The 23,834-nt window shown below is 39.0% G+C and overlaps 1 protein-coding gene across 3 annotated transcripts in view; it reads left to right on the forward strand.

The window, feature by feature from the left end:
• ELP4 (elongator acetyltransferase complex subunit 4) overlaps positions 1 to 23,834 on the forward strand; it is a 214,318-nt gene that overhangs the window by 8,702 nt on the left and 181,782 nt on the right. For all 3 annotated transcript variants that reach the window (XM_084774341.1, XM_084774342.1, XM_084774340.1), the window contains exon 3: positions 19,100 to 19,221. In XM_084774341.1, the coding sequence (XP_084630467.1) occupies positions 19,100 to 19,221 (122 nt within the window). The remainder of the gene's footprint in view (positions 1 to 19,099; positions 19,222 to 23,834) is intronic.

The raw sequence follows: 23,834 nt of genomic DNA on the forward strand, positions 1-23,834 counted from the left end.
GGATATACCCTCTGAGTCTGAGAGTGCTGTTCGTGCACATGTGTACATCTGCCCTTGCATGCGTATGTGTTTAGAGCTCATCATTTGGAATCAGGTCTGTGTGTGTGCATCAGTGTGTGTGTGTGCATGTGTGTGTGTGTGTGTGTGTGCGTGTGTGTGCGTGCGTGCGTGCGCGTGCGTGCGTGCGTGCGTGCGTGTGTGTGTGTGTGTGTGTGTTTTCTTGGGTTTTTTGGACTGATAACTTGGGATTAGACTTCCTGTCAAGGTGCTTACCCCTGTAGAAGACTGAATTGCCATCTCTTAGCAGCTATTAATTGCCTAGAGCTCTTCAATCCAAGGGTGGAGAGGTGTAAAATTTCCCTCATCCATGTTGGCATATCAACTGTCAGGTCTTGTTTAGGAAACCGTATTATTGAAACTACATAGGTGCCACCTCTCTGTCACGCATAGAAGACGCTGTAGTTTAAGAGTACAGCAGATGTACTGGTCCTGTGGCACTTACAGTCTTTCCACCCTTCCTTCCACAATGTTCTCTGAGCCTTAAGTGTAGGAGTTGTGTTATGGGTTTATTAGTTGAGACTGAGTGTCCCATGGTGAGTTGTTCTGTACATCTGACCAATTGTGAATTTGTGTAGTAGTCTTTATTTTTTCCAAAAAAAAAAAAAAAAAGAAAGAAAGAAAAGAAAAAGAAACCTCTTTGATAAAGGATAAGAGATACACTTATCTCTAGGAATAAAAGCAAGTACTGAGGGGTTTCACACATGGTTTGGCTGTTAAAAGCACTGAGAGTTCTTTCAGAGGGCCCAGCTTCAATTCTCAGCACCCACAACAGTGGATCACAAACATCTCTTCACTATGAATGTGGTTCACTGACATATATGTAGGCTAAACACATATACATAAATGAATAAGATTTTAAAAATATATTTAGAAGGCAGTTAGAAATTATAGTAGTTTAGGAAAGTGGCAGTTGTAGGTTCTCCTCTAGGATCCATGACCTCCCCAGACGTGTATAGTTGGCTAAATTAAGTCCAGTTAGACTTGGTTACTCCCAGGACAGATATCCTGCTGAACTGGTCATTTTTGTGTGTCGTAGGACTCTTGACTGCTTTTCTCCCTTGGCAGGTTGAGAGCCAGTACTCAGAGCAGCAAAGGTTGACTCCCCCAGTCCTCTGTAGAAACTGTTGCATCTTCAGCAAAAAGACAACTTCTAATAGGCAACTAATGGCAAGAGCAGTAGCCTGTATTATTTTGTGAGTGTTGGGTCAAGCAGGAGATAGACTATCAGGATTTTAAGATAAATAGAGGAACTGAACAACACATGTAAAAGAAAATAGAAAATACATTTAAATACATGGAAGGAACGTGCAGGAGCTTTGAGACACCAAATCTTTGAATTGTAGGTATAGAAAATGAAGCACCCCAGGTCATTAGCAAAGAGCAAATCTTCAACAGGATCATAGGAGGAAATTCCAAATGAAGAAAAGACATGCCTGTACTGACACGAGAAGCACATAGCACATCAAGTAGACAGGAGCGGAAAAGAAGCTATTCACGGCATGTTATTGCTAAAATCACTGACTACATAGAACAAAGAGAGGCTAGTAAAGGCTGCAAGAAAAAACAAAACAAAACAAAACCACAGGCCACATGTAAAGGAAAACCCATCAGAGTAACAGCTGATTTTTTAGGTGGAAACTTTAAAACAGAAGAGCCTGGATCAGTATAGTCCAACTTCTAGAAGACCACAGATGCCAACCTAGACAAGTGTCCTATAACTTTCCTAAATGCCTTATAAATCAGCCATAAAGAGTTGGGTCAGAATGATGAAACACCTGTATTTTGTGGGTCTTTCTAAAATGAAGTTTCAAAGTTCTAAATGTCCAGAATCTTACTGAGTATACAATGAAGGCACAGTTACAGATTGGTAAAAGTTCTTGTTTGACATGGTTGGTATTTCTCTATTATGGCAGGGTATTTTGTATAAAAAGCTAAAGTCTTGCCAGACATGGTGGCATACACTTTTAATCCCATCCCTGTGGAAGCAGAGGCAAGTGGATCTCTGTGAGTCTAGGGATAGCCTGATCTACATATCAAATTCCAGACAAGCCAGAGCTATGTAGTAAGATCCTGTCTCCACAACAACAAAAGTATTTCTGTGTGCAGTGTACTTATTTGTAGTTATGTACATACATACATACATACATACATACATACATACATACATACATACGAGTGCAAATGTGCGTGTGGGTGGGTATACCTCGAGGGGGTTGGTGTGGAGGCCTGTTGCAGGTGTCCATTTGATCACCCTCCATCATATATTTTAATATATTTTTGTTTTGTGCGTATGGCTGTTTTTTCTGCACGTATGTCTGGGTTGCACCGTGTGCATGCAGTGCCTGAGGAATCCAGAAACGGCTGTCAGATCCCCTGGAACTGGAATTGCAGACGGTATTGGGAATCACACCTCTGGAAAGGGAACAAGTGGTTTTATTTCTGGGCTGCCTCTCTGGCTTCTCTCTGCATTATCTTTTGAGATAGAGTCTCTTCACAGGACCTGAAGCTCACCAAATAGCTATGTCTCTGACTGGTGATTCCAGGGGATCTGCCTGTCTCTGCACCCCACCCACACCCACACCCGCAGGACTAGGGTTACAGGTGAAGAGGCAGGTTACACTACACCTGCCTCTTCTATAAGTGCCAAGGATCCCAACTCAGATCCTCCTGCGTGTGTGGCAGGCACTCTATCCTCTGAGCCCTCTCCAGTCAGTATTGTGAGTTTTGTAAACCATTTTCTTACAAACTAGATTATTTTTTATCCATCAAGGCAGTTTTGTGTGTGATACGTACCTGTGCACAAGTGTGGCTTTTCAGAGCAATTTATTAATAGTTTCAAATGTAGTGTAACTATGGAAACTAGAGCTACTGAGTGTTACTACCAAAATCCAGAAAAAGTATACGCCTTCAGAGTATTGCAAAATAGCTAAGTAGGAATGTATGAAAGGTCGTACCTTCTCAAAGGTAAACGTTTTTTAAAAACAAACTTGATTCGTTATAGCTGTTTTTATCCAGCATTCCATTGCTGTTAAAACAACGGAGAAAATCAATAGGAAAAATGCTTTATTTTAATATTTTAACTCATAGTTTCAATGGGCTCAGCACATTATTAACTAACTCCTTTGATGTGGGCCTGAAGTGAGGCAGAATGCATGGCAGTGAAAGTGCACAGCACAGGGCCTCGTTGAGCCACTGTGGGCCCGAAGTGGAAAGGAGCAGCCATGGATAGCACAGTATGTCCTTCCCACACAAGCCGCCCGTGAACTGCCCCGACGCGTTCTACATCTTACATTTGCACCATTTCCCAAAAATCCATTTAACTGTGGATTCCTTCCATCAGTCCATGGATTAATATGTCGAAGATGCCATTATGTTGAAGATCCTCATTATTTAATTGCGCCCCCAAAGGCTTCCTCTCTGAACACCACTACACTGTGAAACAAGCTTATGTTATGTGACATTTGAGGGAATTTTCAAGCCCAAACCATAACAATACTGAAAAAGGTTTTGAGATGTTTTGTATTAAAATTGCTTCTGACCATTTGTTACTCAGGTGAACTTGCAACAACTTAAAAGTATCAAAAGGCAAATATTGGCAAAGAATGGATCTTCATCTATTTGCAGAGATGCTGATATTTTTGGATTGGGGGTGTCAGGACAGTTGTCATTAATAAAAATACACGTTATACAGTTGAATGTTTATTAGGGTGTGTTTTTATCCTCCCAGCCCTAAGCTTCCATAATAACAATTCACGAGACTCAAATATTTGCAAATACCTAGAGCAGATAACTACACTTTTCTCTGACTAACACAGAGCTTAAAAATAACCCATTTATACTAATCTACATTCTGCCGTGTGGTTGGCTACCTCTGCTCAGGTACCATGTGTCTTCTTTTTATCTTCCTGGGCAAATTAACCACCTGGCTCTGTCCCAGAATGTTCTCTCCTACTGGATGCCCCACCTTCTACTCTATGGTTTCATAGAGACCATAGGGATTTGTTTTGTTTTGTTTTGTTTGTGGGGGGAGGCAAATATTGGATCCATACAATACACAAGATACTGTCCCTCCACGCATTTAAAAAAAAAATCCTATAATTTTACTTGTAGAAGTAATGAATGGTAAGTTGTTGACCAGTTAGCTACAAATACAAATGCTTTTCTGTGTAGTTATTGTAAGTTAGAAGATTCTTAAGTTGAACCACAGTAAGTTGAGGACTTTCTGTAGTTGTAAGATGTTTTTTGTTTTAATTATTAATTACTGTATAACAATAATTGACACAACATTGGTAGCTTATGATAGCACACATTTTTCTGTGAGTCAGAGGTCTTAGCTAGAGAATTCTACAGTAGCTGTAGATGATGACTGGATTTTTAAAATCTGAGTGTGTGGCTGTGGGCAAACAGCTTCCAGGCTCACATCCCTGTCAGCCATGTCCAGTTCCTTGCTAGCTGTCTGAGCCATAGGGCATTTCCCAAGACAGCTTTCAGTTTACTGAAAACCATCGCGTAAGAATTTCTCTCAGCAGGGTAGATGTTATAGTCTTAGGAAACAAGTGAGGTCCTGTCACCTTGGCTCCATTGCTTTGCTTAATAGAAAGTCCTGGGTTCCTCTGCACTCACTGAAGATTAAACAGCTGTGAAATACCAGGAAACAGGAATCATGAGAATCACCTATCACACTTTTCATAATTTTAATTCAATATTTCTTATAATAGCAAAAAACTGAGTAATTACAGGATTTTTCTCTTACGGAATATCAGAATAGTATATGTTGTCTTCAGTCCATTTGAATTTGTTGAGCTACATTTTTCTTGTAAATCATAAATATTGAGAATTCTTTGTACGTAGTTACTACCTCTCTGTATGAATCTGTCTGGGTGGGGTTGTGCTAACGTGCTTTTGTGTTCTCTGGCTGTCTTTGTGCTACAAAGGCAGGATTGAACAGTTGCAGCAAGGACCATGTGATGTGGTCCACGAGCTCAAATATTTAACGATTCTTAGAAAGAAGCTTTTTATATTCTTAATTTATTTTATCATACATTTATCATAATTTACCATGCAGTGATGCTGAAGCACTGAAGTGGGACAGGACCAGCAGATATGAGTGCACGCACGCCTTTAGCCAAACCACCTGAGATCTGGTCTAAAACACTGTGCTCTGCACTGTTAGGTGACAGAAATCTCGGATTCAACCCTTTGTTACCTTAAACTAGAAGTTGATAGCACAGGGCACAACACACAACATATGTATAACATAAGTGTTGTTGTAGATGTAAGAAGTATGTAAAACGCTTAAAGTATAAGTACAGATTGAAAGATGAAGGGGGAAAAAATGTCACACATGGAAAACAGTGTGACAGTGAGAGGACGTCAGCAGAGCACGCATACGTAAATGCAACGGGCAGGCCTTCGCGAAGTACAAAGTGAGTACTTGGGGCTAGTCTGAGCTCAGCTTCCTCCTAAGTTTCTTGCTTCGGTTTGTGGAAACTTGAGAGTGTTCCTGCCACCCCCCCAAAGGCACACTCCTCACCCAGCCGTGACTCCTGGGACTTCTGCTTCCTTGTCCTCTCTGGCCACGTCTAAGGATGTGTTCTTCCCGTCTCCCAGTGCTTCACCTGCACAGAATCTCATGCTGGGTTTTACCTTTTAAATACTTTAAACTCCGTGTACTCTCCATTTTTACTGCCATTTCTCTAATTTGGGCCATAATTGACAATTTCTGATGAAGTTACTCTAATATATTCTTAAGGTGTCCCTATATTTAGAGTTTCCTTTCAGCCCCTTGCCAGTCTCTTTCCATAGTTAATAATATAAAAACTTGAACATGATAGTCCTGGCTTAGGACTGTTTGTGTTCTGTGTCAACACAAGATCTATGCTCTTTAAGTTAAGACTAAGGACTGGAAATACGACTCAGTGGTAAAGCGCTTGCCCAGCATGTGCAGGGCCCTCAATCCAGCCCGGATAGATTCAGTCCGTATGTATGTGTGCATGTGTGTGTGTGTGTGTGTGTGTGTGTGTGTGTGTGTGTATTTCCATTCATCCATGCCGCCTTTTCTCATGCTTCACATTTGTCACTCAGAGCTTCTTTTAATTCTACCAAAGTACCTTCCAGGCATCTATTCTAGAAAATCTATTTAGCTGTTATTTCATTCCCCTTCTCTTTCACTAGGTATTCTTCCCATATACTTGTATAATTATTTAGTACTGCTTATTTACTTTACTGTGTACTTACTTGTTGAAAGTACCTGATCATGATCATACAACCTTTTTAGTTAAATGTAAGCTCTATTATCATAGGAAATATTCCAAAACAATGGATGAAGTCATGAGTTGAAGGCCTTGCGGAAAAACAACTTATAGTTGTAGGTATAAGTAATAATGGGAAAAATAAGCAATCATGGGGTGTTTGAGTAATTAGATAAGAGATTGTTTTGAATGAAATGTTAGAAGAATAAATATGCTTACTGCCCAAAGTCTCATATTGATCTGATAATATAAGCTGTAGTCTAATTTTAAGAGTCTTCACAGTCTATACAAAATCTAACACTTAAAAAGTCCAGTATCTCTTAAGTGTGCACTCCTGTAAACTAGAGGACAGGTTATATCCTTCCAGCATGTAATAACAGAGAAAACATTTCCTGTTTTTAAATAATCCACCAAAGCAAAGCAGGAAAAACTTCAAATTCTGCAGCTCATGTTCAGCATTCAGGGTACATAATGTAAATGGCTGATTTCCCAAAGGGCTTGTTGGATAGTCCCAACACTCCAACTCTGCCACCTCAGCACACAAATTCTCCCTTTGGTTTAATCAGCCTTCACCCATATCCGCAGTTCACCTTGGACAGCATCTCACAGTCCTGGCATCTCTTATATCTCCAGGTCTCAATTGCAATGAAACTTCACTTTCACAGCTTCACGTACTGGCCTTTTCAGGCCTATCTGCAAGGTCTCTGTCCCTGCCACACACTTTATGTCCTCAGCTGTCTCTATGGTCCCTCTGCCTTCCTTTTATGCCCCCAGCGCTATGAGGATGATACTTACAGCACGTCCAGTTGAGCTGCTAGTTTTACTCTCATGCACTGCACTTGTACCAGATTCTCTGCATTTACCCTAAGGAAACACTTCCTTAATGTCATCTTGTAACGCATGAGGTTTCATATCTGTGTCACTGGTCTCTTTAACAATTACAGCCACTTTCTTAGCACTAGCCTGAACACCATTCTACCTTATATTTCTTCTGCCAAGCAAATTAATCCATTACCTCCCAACTTAACCTTATCCAAGTTCTCAGGGCACAGGCAGAACATAACCAGATTTTTTAAAAGGGTTTATTTAATTATTTTATGTATGTGAGTGTTTTACATGCATTTGTATAGGTAAATAAAGTAGGTACATGCCTGCTACCCTTAGAAATCAGAAGAAGATGTTGGATCTCCTGGGATTGGAGTTATACATGATTGTGAGTCATCATGTGGTTGGTAGGAATCAGACCCAGATGATCTGCAGGAGTAACAAGTCCTCTTAAGTGCTAAGCCAACTGTCCAGCCAAGGCAGCCAGAGTTAAAATATCGCATAAACGGGCCCCTACAGGTCTCATGGTTCTCTGGAACCTTTTCTTGTCGTCCTTCACTATTCATATATCTCGCAGCATCCTTATCTTCCAAACTCCCGTAGGAATAAGCAGCTCCTACACTCTGCTCACACCATTCAATGCTTTTCTAGCCCAAGCTCTAAAGTCTTCCATATTTCCTTTCAAAAACAGTAACCAAAGTTTAAAAGCCACATGATCAGATTTAGCACTGATTTCAACCTCTTGCTTTGACTTTTCCTTTTTCAGTATAGCACAGTAGTTGGAAACACCCAGTTTTACAACACTTGGAAAACCTGGGCCCAACATGTCTTAAGTATTCATGGATGAGTCAGTTTCTATTTCTGTACCATGTTTTTTTTTCTGTAATATTAACTGAAAGAAATAAAAGCTCAATGTTCTTAAACCATGGTGGGAGTAGGGAAGGGAGGGGGCAGGCAGGTAGTTGAAGACAGTAGTGAGCTGCTAGATGTAGGTTCTCAAAATTGAATGTGGTTCCTCTCTAAGAGCATTGTATGCTCGTAACTGCTGAGGCCATCTGTCCAGCCCCTCATTATGTTTGAGATGATAAAATACCTTGACCAACAAGCAAACAAGAGACCAGAGTAGAATAGAAAGAGCTTTGGGGTCACAGGTCCAGGTTACAGTGAATCCCAGCAGGAAAGCCACAGCAGCAGAGGCTTATGGAAGCTTGTCCTTTCACATTCATAGTCAAGAACAGAGGAACCATCGATTCATGCCAAACTCAGAGTTTTCACTTTTATATAGTCCAATACCCCAAACTCCAGAATGGCACTGCCTACAGTGAGCTAGTCCTAGCCAAGCATGGTAGTGCGCACCTGTAATCCCAGCCCTCGGGGAGGAAGAGGCAGGCAGATCTATATGAGTGCGAGGTCAGCCTGGTCTACAAAACAAGTTCAGGACAGCCAAGGCTACAGAGAGAAACTTTGTATGGGGTGGGAGGAGGGAGCTGGTCATTTTCAGTCAGTTAGCATAAGCAGGAAAGTCCCCTAAATACATGGCCACAGGTCAGCCCTCCCCTCAGGTGAGACTCTCTACTTGTCTACTTGACTGTGTCAAGTCAACACAAAAACAAAGCATCACAGTGGCCATAGACAGACAGACAGGCATTTAGCTATCTAGCAAAGTAGACAAGCAGAAATGAATAAATGTCTGGGAAAAAAATCTAGTTGCAATGATGTGGCAGACCGCTGGAAATTTGGTATTGTGGAAGGAAAAGGAAATCCTGTTTCTTCTAAGCACAAGGCTTTATTCTACCTCTTTGACATAAAGCACAGGCATAGTTCTGTGTCTTTACTGTAGCCCATCAGATATTTATGGCAGCTATCTTCTCCCTTGGGACTCTTTTCCTTCACATTAAATATTCTGTTTTTCTCCTCAAGGGCTTTCAGATCCCTTCCCATCTCAGTCACTCTGAAGAGCCTTTAGTTTGTGTAGGTTTCCATACTCACGCTGTCATCGTCTTGTGTCCTTCTGTAAAACTGAACCTAAAAATGAGATGATTTGTTCAGGCCAAATTGCATTTGGCTTTTTAGCAGTTTTTATCCCATTGTCTTTATATTTGCCCAGCATTCTGGGAATTCACTAAGTAGATTAATCAAATGCCATTGGACAACTTCAAAATTCATTTCACAAAATTAATCATTTTCAGTGTGATGAATTTAATGGTGTTTTTTTTTTTTTTTTTTTTTTTTTTTTTTTTTTTTTTTGCTAATTCCTAAGGTGATCTTCCAGATATTATTCTTTCCTGCCTGATGGGACTGAAAGAAAATATATAGGGGACATATAGAGTGCATGTTTCTCTATGGGTGATCATGTTTAAAACTAGTAAATTACAGTATGTGCAATTGACTCACAAAACAGGACAGATTTTTTTATTGTTGCTGTTCTCTTCATTAATTACACAGACAGTTAGTACATTTGTATCATGTCCTCAGAACTACAGCTCTTCTACAGTGTCTTCATTGTCATAGATGCCTCTCAGCTCTATGGAGAAATTGCAGACTGGAAGTGTTGAAAACACCTTAAGAAAAACTTCTTGAGAATTATTTTGGGGAAATTTATGCAAATTGGGCAACAGTCTTGCAAGCAGCAGCAGGATGGTCTGCACCAGTGAGTGTCCTGTGTACCTGCAGCAGGAGCAGGGAGAGGGACACTGAGGAAGAATGCAAACAAGACCTAAAGAGCTTTGAGGCCTTGTTTTTCTGTTTATTTTAATATGACCTCAACTTTGAAGATACTTTTATTTTTCTAATTAAATAGTTTGTTTGTTTGTTTGTTTTACTGAGAACTTGTTAAATAACAATCATACACATTTTAAAGGCAAAAGGTGAGGTTTCTTTTTCTTAACTATACCACTCAACATGCATACTTTTTGTTGGAATTTTTTCATGAATTTATTTATTCACTTTTCTGCCTGATCACAGTAACATCCCTCCTTTGTTCCCAGTCCCACTCTTTTACTTCCCTTTCCCATTACCTCCTCTCCTTCATCTCAGAGAAGGAGACTGCACCCGCATGGGTACCAGCCCACCTTGGCACATCAAATTGCATCAGGACTAGGCATATCCTCTCCTACTGAGGCCAGACAAGGCAGCCCTTCCCCCTAGCTGGGGGAGAACAGAGTCAGCAACACAGTCAGAGATAGCCCTGCTCCAGTTGTTAGGGGACCCAAGCTGCACATCTGCTACATATGTGTAAGGGGCCAAGGTCCAGCCCATGCATGCTCTTTGGTTGGGGGTTCAGTCTCTGTGAGCCCCCATGGCCCCAAGTTAGTTTACTCTATAAGTCTTGTGGTGTTCTTGACCCCTCTAGCTCCTCTTTTCCTCCCATATACACAAACACACACACTCACTCTCTCTCTTCCACAAGACTCCCTGAACTCCACCTATTGTTTGGCAGTGGGTCACTGCATCTGTTTCCATCAGCTGCTGGTTGAAGTATCTCAGAAGACAGTTATGCTAGGCTCCTGTCTACAAGCATAGCAGAGTATTGTTAATAGTATCAAGGACTGGCTCTCTCCCACGGGGTGGGTCTCAAGTTGGGCCAGTCATTGGCCCATCTCTACTCCATCTTTATCCCTGTACATCTTGTAGGCAGGAGAGATTTTAGGTCAAAGCTTTTGTGTATGGGTTGGTCTCTCTCTCTCTCTCTCTCTCTCTCTCTCTCTCTCTCTCCTAGAAGACTCACCTTGCTACAGAAAGTGGCAACTTCAGGCTCCATATCTCCTGTTGCTGGGCGTCTCAGGTAGGATCACTCCTATAGCCTTCCAGGAGCCTTCCCCATCCCAGAGATGCCCCCACCACCAATTGCCATGCTCTCTCCCAGCTCTTGCCCCCTGCTCGCCCCACATCTGATCCACATCCCTGTTCCCCTTCCCATCCCCTCTCCCACCCAGTTACCTCCTTCCATCCTCTTCAGATGTTTATTTCCCCTTCTGTCAACATGCATACTTTTATTTATATATATTTTATCCCTGCTCTCTGGTCACAATAATACACAGCCCGTAGGCCAGGTTATAAAGGATTTAGTTCTTTCTAAGAAAAAAAGAGAAACTACCAAAGAGATTTAAGTAGAGTAATATGATGGTCAAGTTTATATCACAGTAGTCCCCCGTATATAGTTTCACCTCTCACAAAACACCATCAGTCAAATATGGTCTAAACATATTAAATAAAAATTCCAAAAAAACCCAATTCATGCATTTTGAAATCCATGCTGTTCTAAGTAGAACAGTGAAATATCATCCTGTCCCCACCATTACATGCCTGGGACATGATTCATTCATTTATCCAGCATAGCCACAATGTGTATGCTACCCACCCATTTATCACTTAATAGTGATCTCAGTTATCAGAGTGTCACAGTATTACCCTACTTACATTCGGGTAACCCTAATTTTACTTAATAATGGCCCCCTGAGAACAAGAGTATTGAAACCTGCAATTTGAATATTCTGAAGAAAGGTTGTGAAGTGCTTCCTTCCTTTAAGAGAAGAGGTGAAGCAGTAAGATATTTTAGGACAGGCTTGTCCTCGTCACATGACTTTATGACAGTGTAGGTTATAACTGTTCTGTTCCTCAGTTATCACCGATGATCTCTCAGTGTGCCTGGCTTACTAAGTGTTATGATAGAGATGTACATATGCTTCTGTGTGCACGTGTGCGTGCATAGGAACCAATACCTACAGGCAAGGATAGTATTTGGTCTCAGGCATCCAGTGTGGTGACGGTCTTGGAATTGCTATTGGGGAACCACTCTATTAAAGAAGATGTAAGTCCATGGAAATTGCCTGTAGTTATCCAGGCGAGAGTTTTGGCCCCACATCCAGGGGAGAAGCACAGGCATGAGAAAAGATAATTAAACTCCAGATGTACTTTGAAATTAAAGTTAGCTGAATTTTCAGTATGAGGAGTCAGGTGTATTGCCCAGAAATAGCCAGTGGGCAGCTCAGGCTTCATGTGGGTCTCCTGGAAAGGGAGCAGAGGCGGCCTCTGACATGGACTTTCCTCACTTTTTACTGAGTTTGTTAAGTGTTAGAAACAGTTTTTACTGTAGTTAAATTTGCTAGTAGAGTTTCCTATGTCTGAAGTGAATATAGGTAGTTGTAAATATAAATTTATTTTTGTTTTTCTGTTTCTTTCTTATCATATTTCGTAACTTGAAAATATGAAGTGATTTTGTCTGATTTTTGGAATTGTAAAAATTTTACTATAAAGTTGTACAAAATATTTCTTCTAATAATTTCAATACGTGTAGTATCTTTAATGGAATCCCCTATGCCATTTCCAGTATAGACAATTTGTGGTTCGTTGCTTTTTGTTCTTTATTAGCCTAGTCAGGTCACTAGGATCCTTGTTCATATCATAAAATCCGATTTTGGTGTCATTGCTTTTTACCTCTCGATTATTCTAAATTTTCTTTATTCCTTGTCTTTAAAACTTGGCCTCTCAGCTTTGTCTTTCTTGTGTTCTTAATAGCCTTCTTACAGTTTGGGTATTTTTCTGGAGTATGCTTTACCTGTCCCTCCAATCTCTTCAGGTGTTGTGCCTCTGTGATTATTTAGCTTTAAATCTTTCCCAATTTTGTTTTTCACATATTTTTTATCCACAAGCAGTTAATTAGATATGCTTTGATTTTCATGTTTTCAGTCTTTGTGGATCATATTGCATTGAATTCTAATTTATTTCACTGTAGACTGAGGATATCAGTGAAGGTATGCTGAAGTCTCTTGAGGCTTGGTTTCTGTATTAGCATGTGGTCTGAGCTATAGGCGTGCACATTCAAGTATGAGAAAACAGCATACATGCAGAGCATAATCCACTGGGAAAGGGGGATGGTACCGTTCAGATTTTCTGTATTGTAATCACTTTTCTCTCTACTTGTACTGTTAGTTCCTAAAAGATACAGTAAAATCTCCAGATATAACTTATTCATTTTTATAGTGTCTATTATCCTATTGATATTTCCTTTTTCTTCACCTACTAATACATTATTTTTTGCTTTTCTATTTTCATATGATGATAGTGGGTACCTTTAAGTACTGATTTAATTTAACATCTGATTATATTTATAATCATTTTGTACATAATATTTTTCTTGTAGGTTATTCAGCAAAATGTTGATTTGAAAATTACTTATTATAAATAATCCATTGAAGTGACACTAAGCTCCATTATGTTATTCTAAGGATTTCTGTTAAGTTTTATTTGTTTGTTCTGTTTTGTTTTATAAAAGTTAACTAACCTAAGTTTAAATTATGAACTCTTAGGTATTTCAACACAACACGTAAAATCTCTGCATAATTTTTCAAACTTCCAGATGTTGGGTTTAGCCTTATTCCCCAGAGTCTCCATGGAATCCCATAGTGTATTAATTATTTTCTCTCTGCTATGACAAAATGCCTGACAAAGACAACTTAAGGAAGGAAGAGTTAATATTTTGGCTCATAATTTGAGCTTATGATTCACCTAGGCAGGAAAGCATGGCGGTGAATGTGGCTCTAACTGTGGCAGTTGGGGACGTGAGGCAGCTGATCTCATGGAGTCTACTGTGAGAAAGCAAAGGTGAATGCTGGTTCTCAACTCACCTCCTCCATTTTATTCAGTCTGATCCCAGTCCACAGGATGAAACCCTCACACCCAGGGTGAAGCTCAGTACTTCAATTAAAACTCCCTAGAAACCTCCTTGTAGACACAGCCAGAGGGATATTTTCATGGGATCCTAAGTCCAGCCCAGGTGACACTGAAGAGTATCATCACATATGGCTTACTATGTAGTTAACTACTGGACACAGTTTACTTACTTACCACTTTAGCAAGTTTTTAAAATACTTTTTTAGTGATTGCAAGATATCACTGTTATTTGGCTTTTGTGCTCAAGTTATGCATGCAAGCAGCTACCATCAAGCTAGCTCCTCAAGGCTTGCAAGAGGTTCCTGGCTTTATTATTATTTGTCAATGATGTATATTTATTTTACATGATGCTGGAGTCCATAAAGACATTGGATACAAGTCCATATTGTATTTTGAACACACTACCCTGTATCCTTCTACTCTCTCCATTTTGCCTCTTCTGTCTCCTTCATTCCTTTAGACAATTGCCACCTCTACTTTCATGTCATATGAATATACATGATTTTATGTGTCTATATAAATTCCAGGATCCACAAGTGAGACAAAACATAATATTTGTCTTTCTGAAAGTAGCATAATTGCTAAGTATAATCATCTCTAGGGGCATCTATTTTCCTTCAAATGGCATCATTTTGTTCTTTGTGTCTGAATAAATTTCACTGTGTTTATAGACCACATTTTTTTAAGTCTTCTCCTCTGTTGTCAAACTCCCTAACTTAGATGTTGTGAATATTATTACAGAAAACCACTGATGCAGTAGCTTTTCTGTGATATGTTGACTTAGAGTCCGTTATGCAAAAGTAGACTGGTGGTTGAGGAATCTCTATAGGGGCTCAACTAGCTTACATTCCTACCAGCAGTGCATAAAGGCTCCCATTCTCCACATCCTCACCAGTACTAATCTTTGTCTCTTTGCATAATAATGGGCCAATCTGGATTGAATGAGATGTAATCGCAGTGTGCTTCATTTGCATTTCTCTGAGGGGTCTTGGTGTGGTGGTTTTTCTCATAGGTTTATTGGCCATTACTACTTCATCTTTTTTTTTTTTCCTGCTGTTTCATCCCTTGAGAACTGTCTGTTCATTTCTTTTACCCATTCATTGGTGGGGTTGTTTGTTTTCTTGTTTTGTTTTTTTAGTGCTTCACTTAGATGTGTAATTGGTAGAGATTTTCTCCCAGTCTGTAGCCTGTACCAAATCTTTTTAATTTCATGAAATTTCATTTCTCAGTTGTTGATATTTCCTGAATGGCTAGACTCCTTTACAGAGTTTTTGCATATACCTCAAAAGTTTTTCTTAGTTAAGTTTACCCAAGAAAGTGTGTGTGTGTGTGGGATTATAGGCATGTGCCACCACACCCAGTTTTAACATGGATGCTAGGGATCTAAACTCAGATCTGCGAGCTTGCGCTTTTGTGTTTAGATTCATTTTGTTTGTATTTGCTAACTTTCCTTCTCATATGGCATTTGACTTTCTGTTTTGTTTATTTTGTGTTGTTGATTTTTGAGGCAAGGTATCACCATGTAGCCAGGGCTGGTCTGGAACTCCCTATGTAGACCAGGCTAGCCTTGAACTTGTAGAGATCCACCTCATGGCCACTTGTTCTCTGTGTTTTGACCAGTTGTACATTTCTGTAATGGTCTCTGTCTTCTGCAAAAAGAAGCTTCTTTTTATATGAGATGAGAGGTAAAAGCTCCATATAACTGCTATGTACTATTTTTTTGTAATACTTTTGTGTTACATACATGTTTAATTAGTGACTACCCAGGAATTTAGACATAACTGATGATATTTTTTATCTCTAAATCCCTCTGAGGATTTCTTACATGTAGGATTTCACCCTGGGATGCAGCTTTTACTATTGGAGGTGATGGGGGTGGGGGGGGGGGGGGTCACAGATCTGAGCATTGTGTTTTACCACCTCAGTATGAAAAGGAAATGTTTTAATACTGTCGGACCTGTGGAAATGAAGGGCATTCTTAGGCTACAAACCTGTACCATAAGCCTTCACATTCTGTGTACACTATCTTTCTAAATGAAGCTCTGCTGTAGTTGTTGCCAGCTTTGTGTCCCTGTGCAGTGACTCCGGGTATCTGCTTTATAAGTGGGACACTGTCCAAGGTTCAGCATTGTAGCTGTAGGTTGTTTGACATACTGCCTTCTTGGTAACGCTGCTACAAGTTCAAACTTCATGAAAATACTTCTGCTTTAGTAATATTTTATAGATATTAGCAACAGCTTTTCAATATAGACATTCAGTTGATATTTGTTGAATAAATAATGAATGCTCTTGGTTTACACACTAAATAAAGTAATTTATATTGCTTGTCTTGCTGTGCTCAAGTAGCTAAAAGGAGAAAACTAAATTCTAAGTGTGGCCATGTGTCAGGAGAATAGAGATTGGCTGTAGTTACATTCGTAACAAAATCACAAAAGCATGACACATTTTGCCTTCAAAAAATAAATAAAATCCCTAAGTCTTCAATCAAGTGTTAAGAAGTCAGAACGAGAGAAGGTTAAAGGATTAATAAAAATGAAATGATCCATGATTAGGAAAGCAGTCAGTACCAATTTATAAACTCTATCAAAATAAATTTTTAAATTATGTTAAGCTCTGAGTTCAGAACCAGAAAGTGTGCTTAGTGTTTACTGATTCCACAAATTTAATAAACTTTAATCATCAGGATATATACATTAAGTACTTACTTAGTAAGACATGAAAGAAATACGTGAGTTTACAAAGTATGTTGGATAATAATGGCTTTTTCAGAAGTACAGTGACTGGGCTGGAAAGATGGCTCTCTAGTAAAAGCCACCTACCTTGAAGCTTGGAAACCTGACTTTAGTCCGCATGCCCCATGATGAAAGAGAGAACAGGCTCCTCAAATTGTCTTCTGACCTCCACATGCAAAGCCATGGCACACATACATGAATGCACCCAAAATGAAAATAACTAAATAAAATATAATTTTAAAAATTAGGGAAATACAGTGCCTAAGAAAATGAACTATAAAGGGATAGTTTCATTGATGTTATAATCATGCATAGGACTGGCAAAATTGACTTAGCTGGTAAAGGCAATTGCTGTGAAATCCCAGCAACCTGATTCAATTCCAGAGCCCATATGAATGTCAAAGAAAAAAGTTGACCCATAAAGATGCCTTGACTTTCAAAGATTTGCACATGTGTGCATGCCTGTGTGCACATGCGCACACGCACACACACAATTACTGTGTGTGTGTGTGTGTGTATTCATACATGTTTACATGACCTGAGGTTCATGGGATGTCACCACAGGTAAAAGTTCTTGTCATCAAGCTTGACAACCTAGATCCAATCTCTGAGAGACTAACATTGTGGGAGGAGAGGACATACTCCTCCAAGTTGTCCTCTGACCTCCAGTTGCATCCTTTGTCATGTACACACACAAAATAAATAAAATATTTAAACTTTTACAATCTGATTGAAAGAGAGCAAGGTGAGGTACATGGGCGGGCAGGCAGGGGGAGGAAGGGGAAGGAGAATGATGCAAATATAATCTAAAACAATAAAAATAATTTTTTGTTTGTTTTGTTTTTCGAGACAGGGTTTCTCTGTGTAGTCCTGGCTGTCTTGGACTCACTTTGTAGACCAGGCTGGCCTTGAACTCATGGAGATCCACCTGCTTCTGCCTCCCAAGTACGCCACCACCTCCCAGTGCATAAAAATAATGTTTTCAGAGTCAGTCCCTGCTCTCCACTCGACTGTGGAGAATGCCCTGTCCATTGGGTAGATCTGGGTAGGGATTCCATGTTTACTGCATGTATTGTTCTTGGTTGGTGCAGTAGTTTGAGCAGGACCCCTGGGCCCAGATCTGCCCATCATAATGTTCTTCTTGTAGGTTTCTAGGACCCTCTGGATCCTTCTATTTCCCCATTCTCCCTTGCTTCTCTCACTACTTCCCCTTGGTGGGGAGGCCTGGTGGCATTCAGAGAAAGGATAAGCAGGTTACCAAGATGAGACTTGATAGCCTATGATTATATAGTGGGGAAGGAGGTCTCCCTTGGTCACAGACATAGGGGAAGGGAAAAGGGTGAAAGCAGGAGGGAGGGAGGAATGGGAGGATACAAGGGATAGCATAACAATTGAGATGTAATCTGAATAAATTAATTAAATTAAAAACTTTTTTAAAATAAATTTTTAAAAATTTGCATCTTAACTGTTATGAGCACACATAGCCCTCTGATTTTCCTAACTCAGATATGACTCTATCGATACATGAGGTTAAATAGTTGAATAAGGTCTTCAAAAGCCTCAGACACACACAGTATATGGCATTTAAAGTTGTTTTTGTAATCCTAATTTCTTTGACAACAAGACAAGTTAACTCTTGACAACACTCTGCTGACCTCAAAGAAGATGGGGAGCATCAAAGAACCTCCTTATGGAGATGGCTTCAAATGTGGCAAACAAGCCACTGGGCAAAATGTTCTCGTTCCTGCCACAAACAGAATTCTGCCTAAAAATGGGCAGTTTAGATGCAGGCAGAGTCAACACCCGCACTCTGCCAAGACAGGGTAAGCAAGTCCTCAATAGTTCCTGCCCTGCGTATAAGTCTGGCTGAGATGTTGGGCCAGAAAGCCGAAGATGAGGTTCCAGTGTTAGAGTGTTGGGTGCCTGTTCAGGCAGTAAACCGTCTAAGTCAGTTTGTACATTTTGGAAGCTGCTAACCCACACTGCTGGTTCACTCAGGAATTTAAGTTTTATTCCTTCTCAAGTCTCTGAGGGGCATTGAAGAAAGACCAGATAGTATAGTTTTTACAATCAAGTTTAGTTGGTTATAGGATAAGATCTTTTTAGATCAAGACAAAGAAGTTATTAGAGTTGAGATAGGATAGATATTGAATTTCATTCAGAAATTTAGACCCAACAAGACAGGAAAGACGTTTACTTCAAGCTGGACAAATACAAATAGCCAAACTACTATGAACATAACATTTATAGAACTCATGATTGTCACATGGTCCTCCCTGCTGTATGTACTTTGTTTTATGCATGTGTAATAAAATTAATGTATTTTTAAAAAATAAATAAAATTTTTTAAAAATAATAAAATATAAAAAAATTACATCTTAACTGTTGTGAGCACCGGTAGCCGTCGGTTGTCAGAGTGGTGCGGTAGCTGGAGAAGGGCCTTAGCAATGAGCTCTGTGCATCAGGAAACATAGTCAACTCCCTCACATCACACACTTGTGCTAAACAGATGTGTATAACTACACCGAGATTCTAATGTAATTTTTACATATTTTACAGAAGAGGATAAATACAATATTTATTCACCTTTGCTCCTCAAGTATTTCCTGGCAGAAGGAATCGTCAATGGGCACACTCTGTTGGTTGCATCCGCCAAAGAGAATCCTGCCAACATTCTACAGGTATGGAATATAGTGATCCAACATACATTTTGAATACTTCATGAAAAAAATTACATAAAGGAAAACATGTATTTTGTTTTGTTTGTTTGTTTGTTTTTGAGTCAAGGTGTCGCTCTAGATCCTGGCTGGCTTCAGACTCAAAGCAGTCCTCCCGCCTCGGCATCTGGAGTGCTGGGAGTATAGGTCTGAGTCACCCACTGGGCCTGACTGTTTGCTAACGATTTGGTTTGGTTTGGTTTTGGTCTTACTGTGTAACCCAAGTTAGCATTGAACTTAGAATTCTCTCTCTCATCTGAGTGCTGGGATTACAGGTACTCGTTACCATATCAGGGTGTGTGTGTGTGTGTGTTTGTGTGTGTGTGCTTTAACTAAATGAAAAACATCAATATTTTAATAGGGTTTTGTTTTAAATTAGATATTTTCCTTTTAATCATAAGTAAAAGAATATTAATAACCTATTTAAGACTTAACAAAAATATTATTATTAGACCAGACATGAATTATGTTTAATAGCAAAAAAACAAAACAACAAAGAAACAAAAAAACTCAGTTTATATTACTTATTGAAAAGAGGAGGGGCTGGAGAGATGGATGGCTCAGTGGTTAAGAGCACTACTTGCTCTTCCAAAGGTCCTGAGTTCAATTCCCAGCAACCACATGGTGGTTCACAACCATCTGTAATATAATATGATGCCCTCTTCTGGCCTACAGGTATACATGCAGGCAGAACACTATATACATAATAATAAATTATCTTTGCCAGGCTATGGTGGCAAACGCCTTTAATCCTAGCACTCCAGAGGCAGAGGCAGGTGGATCTCTCTGAGTTCAAGGCCAGACTGGTCTACAAAGAGTCCAGGACAGTCAAGGCTACACAGAGAAACCCTGTCTTGAAAAACAAAACAAAAAAAAAAACAAAAAAAAACAAAAAAAAGAAAGAAAGAAAGAAAGAGAAAAAAGAGGGAAACATTCTCTAATCTTTTACTTCTAATTGACTTTCTTCGTTGGACAAAAGTCATTTTTTTTTTCATCCTAACTATCACTATTCTCAGATTTTCCAGAGCCAAGCTTTCCTGCTCCCACAATAAAAAGTAACTATCACTTCTAAGAATTCTGCAAAAACAATGTCACCATATTGATTTTTGCTTTTTAAATAAAAGTGTAAGAAATAAGTACCATATAGTAAAGCAAATAAATAAAAATGACTATGTATTATGTGTGTTTTTAGTACTTTATGTTGCTTGGTTGATTTTTGGTTTTTTGAGACACCTGCCTCTGTACCCAAGTGCTGGGATTAAAGATGTGCACCACCACCTGTGGCCCTGCTTTTTTATTTTATTTAACATATCCAAAAATTAGCTGGTTCCAAGTCATTAAAATATTGGGCGTTTTTACTGCAAACTTTAAGCTAAAGTTTTATTCCAAACCTATGTAAAGAAATATCAGTGTTCATACCAGTATTGTTATATGTACCTAGTAATGCTCTGTATATTCACTGTAATAAAAGAAGACTGACAAAAGTTAACTAAAGAGAAATATCTGTAGAGTATCTGGAGTTATATCAATAAGAGGAGAAAGACAGAAATCAGAAGGTACAGAAATTATGAATACTCATTATTTGATAATCTTTTCCTTTGAGAATGCCAGAAGTGACTCTTTTTAAGTAATAACCTTTATAAGTAAATAAAGTAGTAAAGTAATAAAATATATGATCCACGTGCTATATCTTTTCTTAAGGCAAGAATCCCTTTTACCTTAAAGAGAACAATTCTGACTTGTAAAATATTTAATTCCTTTTTTTTTTTTTTAACAGAACCACAGTTTAAGCCATTATTTGAATCAAGCTCATGATCTGTATAAATTTTTCTTTTAGCATAGTCAGGGAAATTTCAAGTGAATGTCATTTGTATTGGTCAGCTTTCCATTCCTGTGACACATTCCTTGCGATGATCTACCCTGAAAGCGTAAAAGCTAGAGAGATCATTCGGGGATGAGGAACACTTACTGCTGTTGTAGAAGACACAGGTTTGGTTACCAGCCCCTACTTCAGAAGGCTCACACCCACCTGTAACTCCAGTTCCAGGGTGTCTGACACCTCTTCCAGCCTCCTTGGGCACATCCATGGTATATAGAAACTCTTGCAGGCAAGTGTACAACATGCACATAAATAAAGTGTGAGTGTGAAGTGGAATGGTTAGTTTTGTCTCGTGGTCCAGAGTCTTCAGTCCATGATTGCTTGGCCTCATTGCCTTGGGCTTGTGGCAGAGCATCATGGGGAGACCCATGGCATCTGCTTGCCTTTAAAGGCTCTGGGAAGAGAACAGAGGCCAGAGTCCCGGTTTCTCTTTAAGGCCATTCCATGGCTCACCTGAACAGCTGACTTCTTTCCAAGAGGCTGCCATCTCCTGAAGATTTTATACCACCTAGTAGTAGTACAAAAATAGCATGGTAACCAAGCCTTTAAAACATAGGCCGTTGAGGCAAACCCTAGACCCAAACTTAACATTACTTATAAGGAATTGATAGCATAAAATAATAACTTTCAGTGTCAGTCAATGACAGCAACAAACTTCTACACTCAAGCATAAAAGATACTTAATCTTTGTGATGTTCAGTTTCAGACCTGACTGGGTCACACAGTGTCCAGATACTTAGTCATTGTTCTGAGTATACTAAGAACATTTGAATGAGACTAACATTGAATTTTGTATGCTGAGTAAAAATGATTGTTTTATCTAGTGTGATTGGATTTTATCCAATCTGAACAAAATGAAAGGATTGATTATCTTGAACGTAAGAATTTTCTGACATGACTGGATGTGAACTTGGGCCTTGTCTGTTTCCTGCCTTCTGACTGGCTGAAGCATCAGCTTGTCCTAGGTCTCCAACCTGTCAGCCTTCACACTGCGATTACTCCTTCAGTTGTCCTGACCTCAGGCTTTCATTAGAGACCTGAGTTCTCAGACCTGAAAGCTCACTCTTTGAGCCAGTTTCTTGCAATAATCTCATAAAATATTCACATACACATGTGGTATTGTAATTTAAATATCTTAAGAATCTTTGCTCTAGACAAGCATTAAGTAATTCTTTCTTTAGTTTTTTATTATTTCTGTGTTTTTAAATATGTATTATTATTTTATGTGTATTAGTGTTTGCCTACATACATGTGCACTGTGTGAGGACTTAGTGTCCACAAAGATCAGGTCCTTTCTAACTGGAGTGACAGAAGGTTATGAGCCTCTGTGTCCATGTTGGGGACCTAATTTGTGTCCTCTTTAAAAGTAGCAAGTGCCTCTCTTTGTTATAAAGTTGTGACTGTTTTTCTTTGGTTTGTACCTTTCCCCCATACTTACAGAAGTGTAATTTAGAAGTGAAAATTATATATCTTTAAGATGTATAGCATGAGATCTGTGTGTGCACCATTGTGAGATGATACCCACATCCATGCCTACCTTAGTTGTCACTGTTAGTGTAGTGAGAACACTGTAGAGCACTTTTACCTTAAGTACGCAATGTAGTATTTTTAGCTATAATCTCTATAGCTTACTCAGAGCCAAAAGTTTTGTGTCTGTTAACCAGCATCTCTCTTACTTCCCTCACTGTCCAACCACGGATAATCACCGTGCTACTTGTGAATGCTTTGAACTTAGGAGCATCTTCTAATGATATATTAATTTCCACTTCAGACATTTATCAAAGAAACTCTGTTGCCACTAAGCCTAATGGTTGTAAGGAGTAGTTATGCTTTTACAATGTGAAGATTTCATACTTCATTTTGAAATTCTTTTCTTTATAAGTAGCCCAGAACAAGCAATTTTTATTTATATGCCAATTTTGTTTTCCATAATTAAATATTTATCAAGGCAATAAAATTAAATATATGTTATTATGGTATTTAGAGAAGAAACTATCATTTAAGAAAACAAAAACATAAAATCACTTTATTGTAACAAACCCAAATAAAGCCATCACACAGCTAGATTTTGGTCATCACTCAAACAAACACTTGCCCAGTCATAAACTGTGTACATCCATTGAATTTCTATGACGTTAGAAGGCATAGAGCTTCACTAAGTGTTTTTACACTTCCACTGTCAATTACATTTTTATATTTTACCCACCAAAGAAAAGATTGCAAGAGTTGAACCTAAAAGAATATTGGGAATAAGTGGTCTTTCATGACTTGTGTCCATTTGCCTATCTCTTTTCATAATATATTTTTTTAAAGGGCAGGAGGCTCAGCAGGGATGGATGCTTGCTCAAGCCAGTGACCTGAGTTTAATCCTGGAACCAACAGAAAGACAGAAGGAAAAAAACATACCCCACAACGTTGTCCTATGCAGTCCATGCACACATCCCACACATACATCGTACACATACAGACAATTAAAATAAATAAAATAAAAATTATTTTTATTTATTGTAATACCATTATTTGATTTTAAATATAATCACATATATATATATATATATATATATATATAAGTAGTCAAACATTGTGTTAGAAATAGTATATATATTTAACTTTGTCCTAGTGATTCATTTTAAATTATTTCAACTTGTGTGCTAATATTTTATATAGCCTACTGTACTTGATTTAGGATAGATTCCTG

This window comes from Acomys minous (genome assembly GCF_964271855.1).
Source record: "Acomys minous genome assembly, chromosome: 3".
Lineage (NCBI taxonomy): Eukaryota > Metazoa > Chordata > Mammalia > Rodentia > Muridae > Acomys > Acomys minous.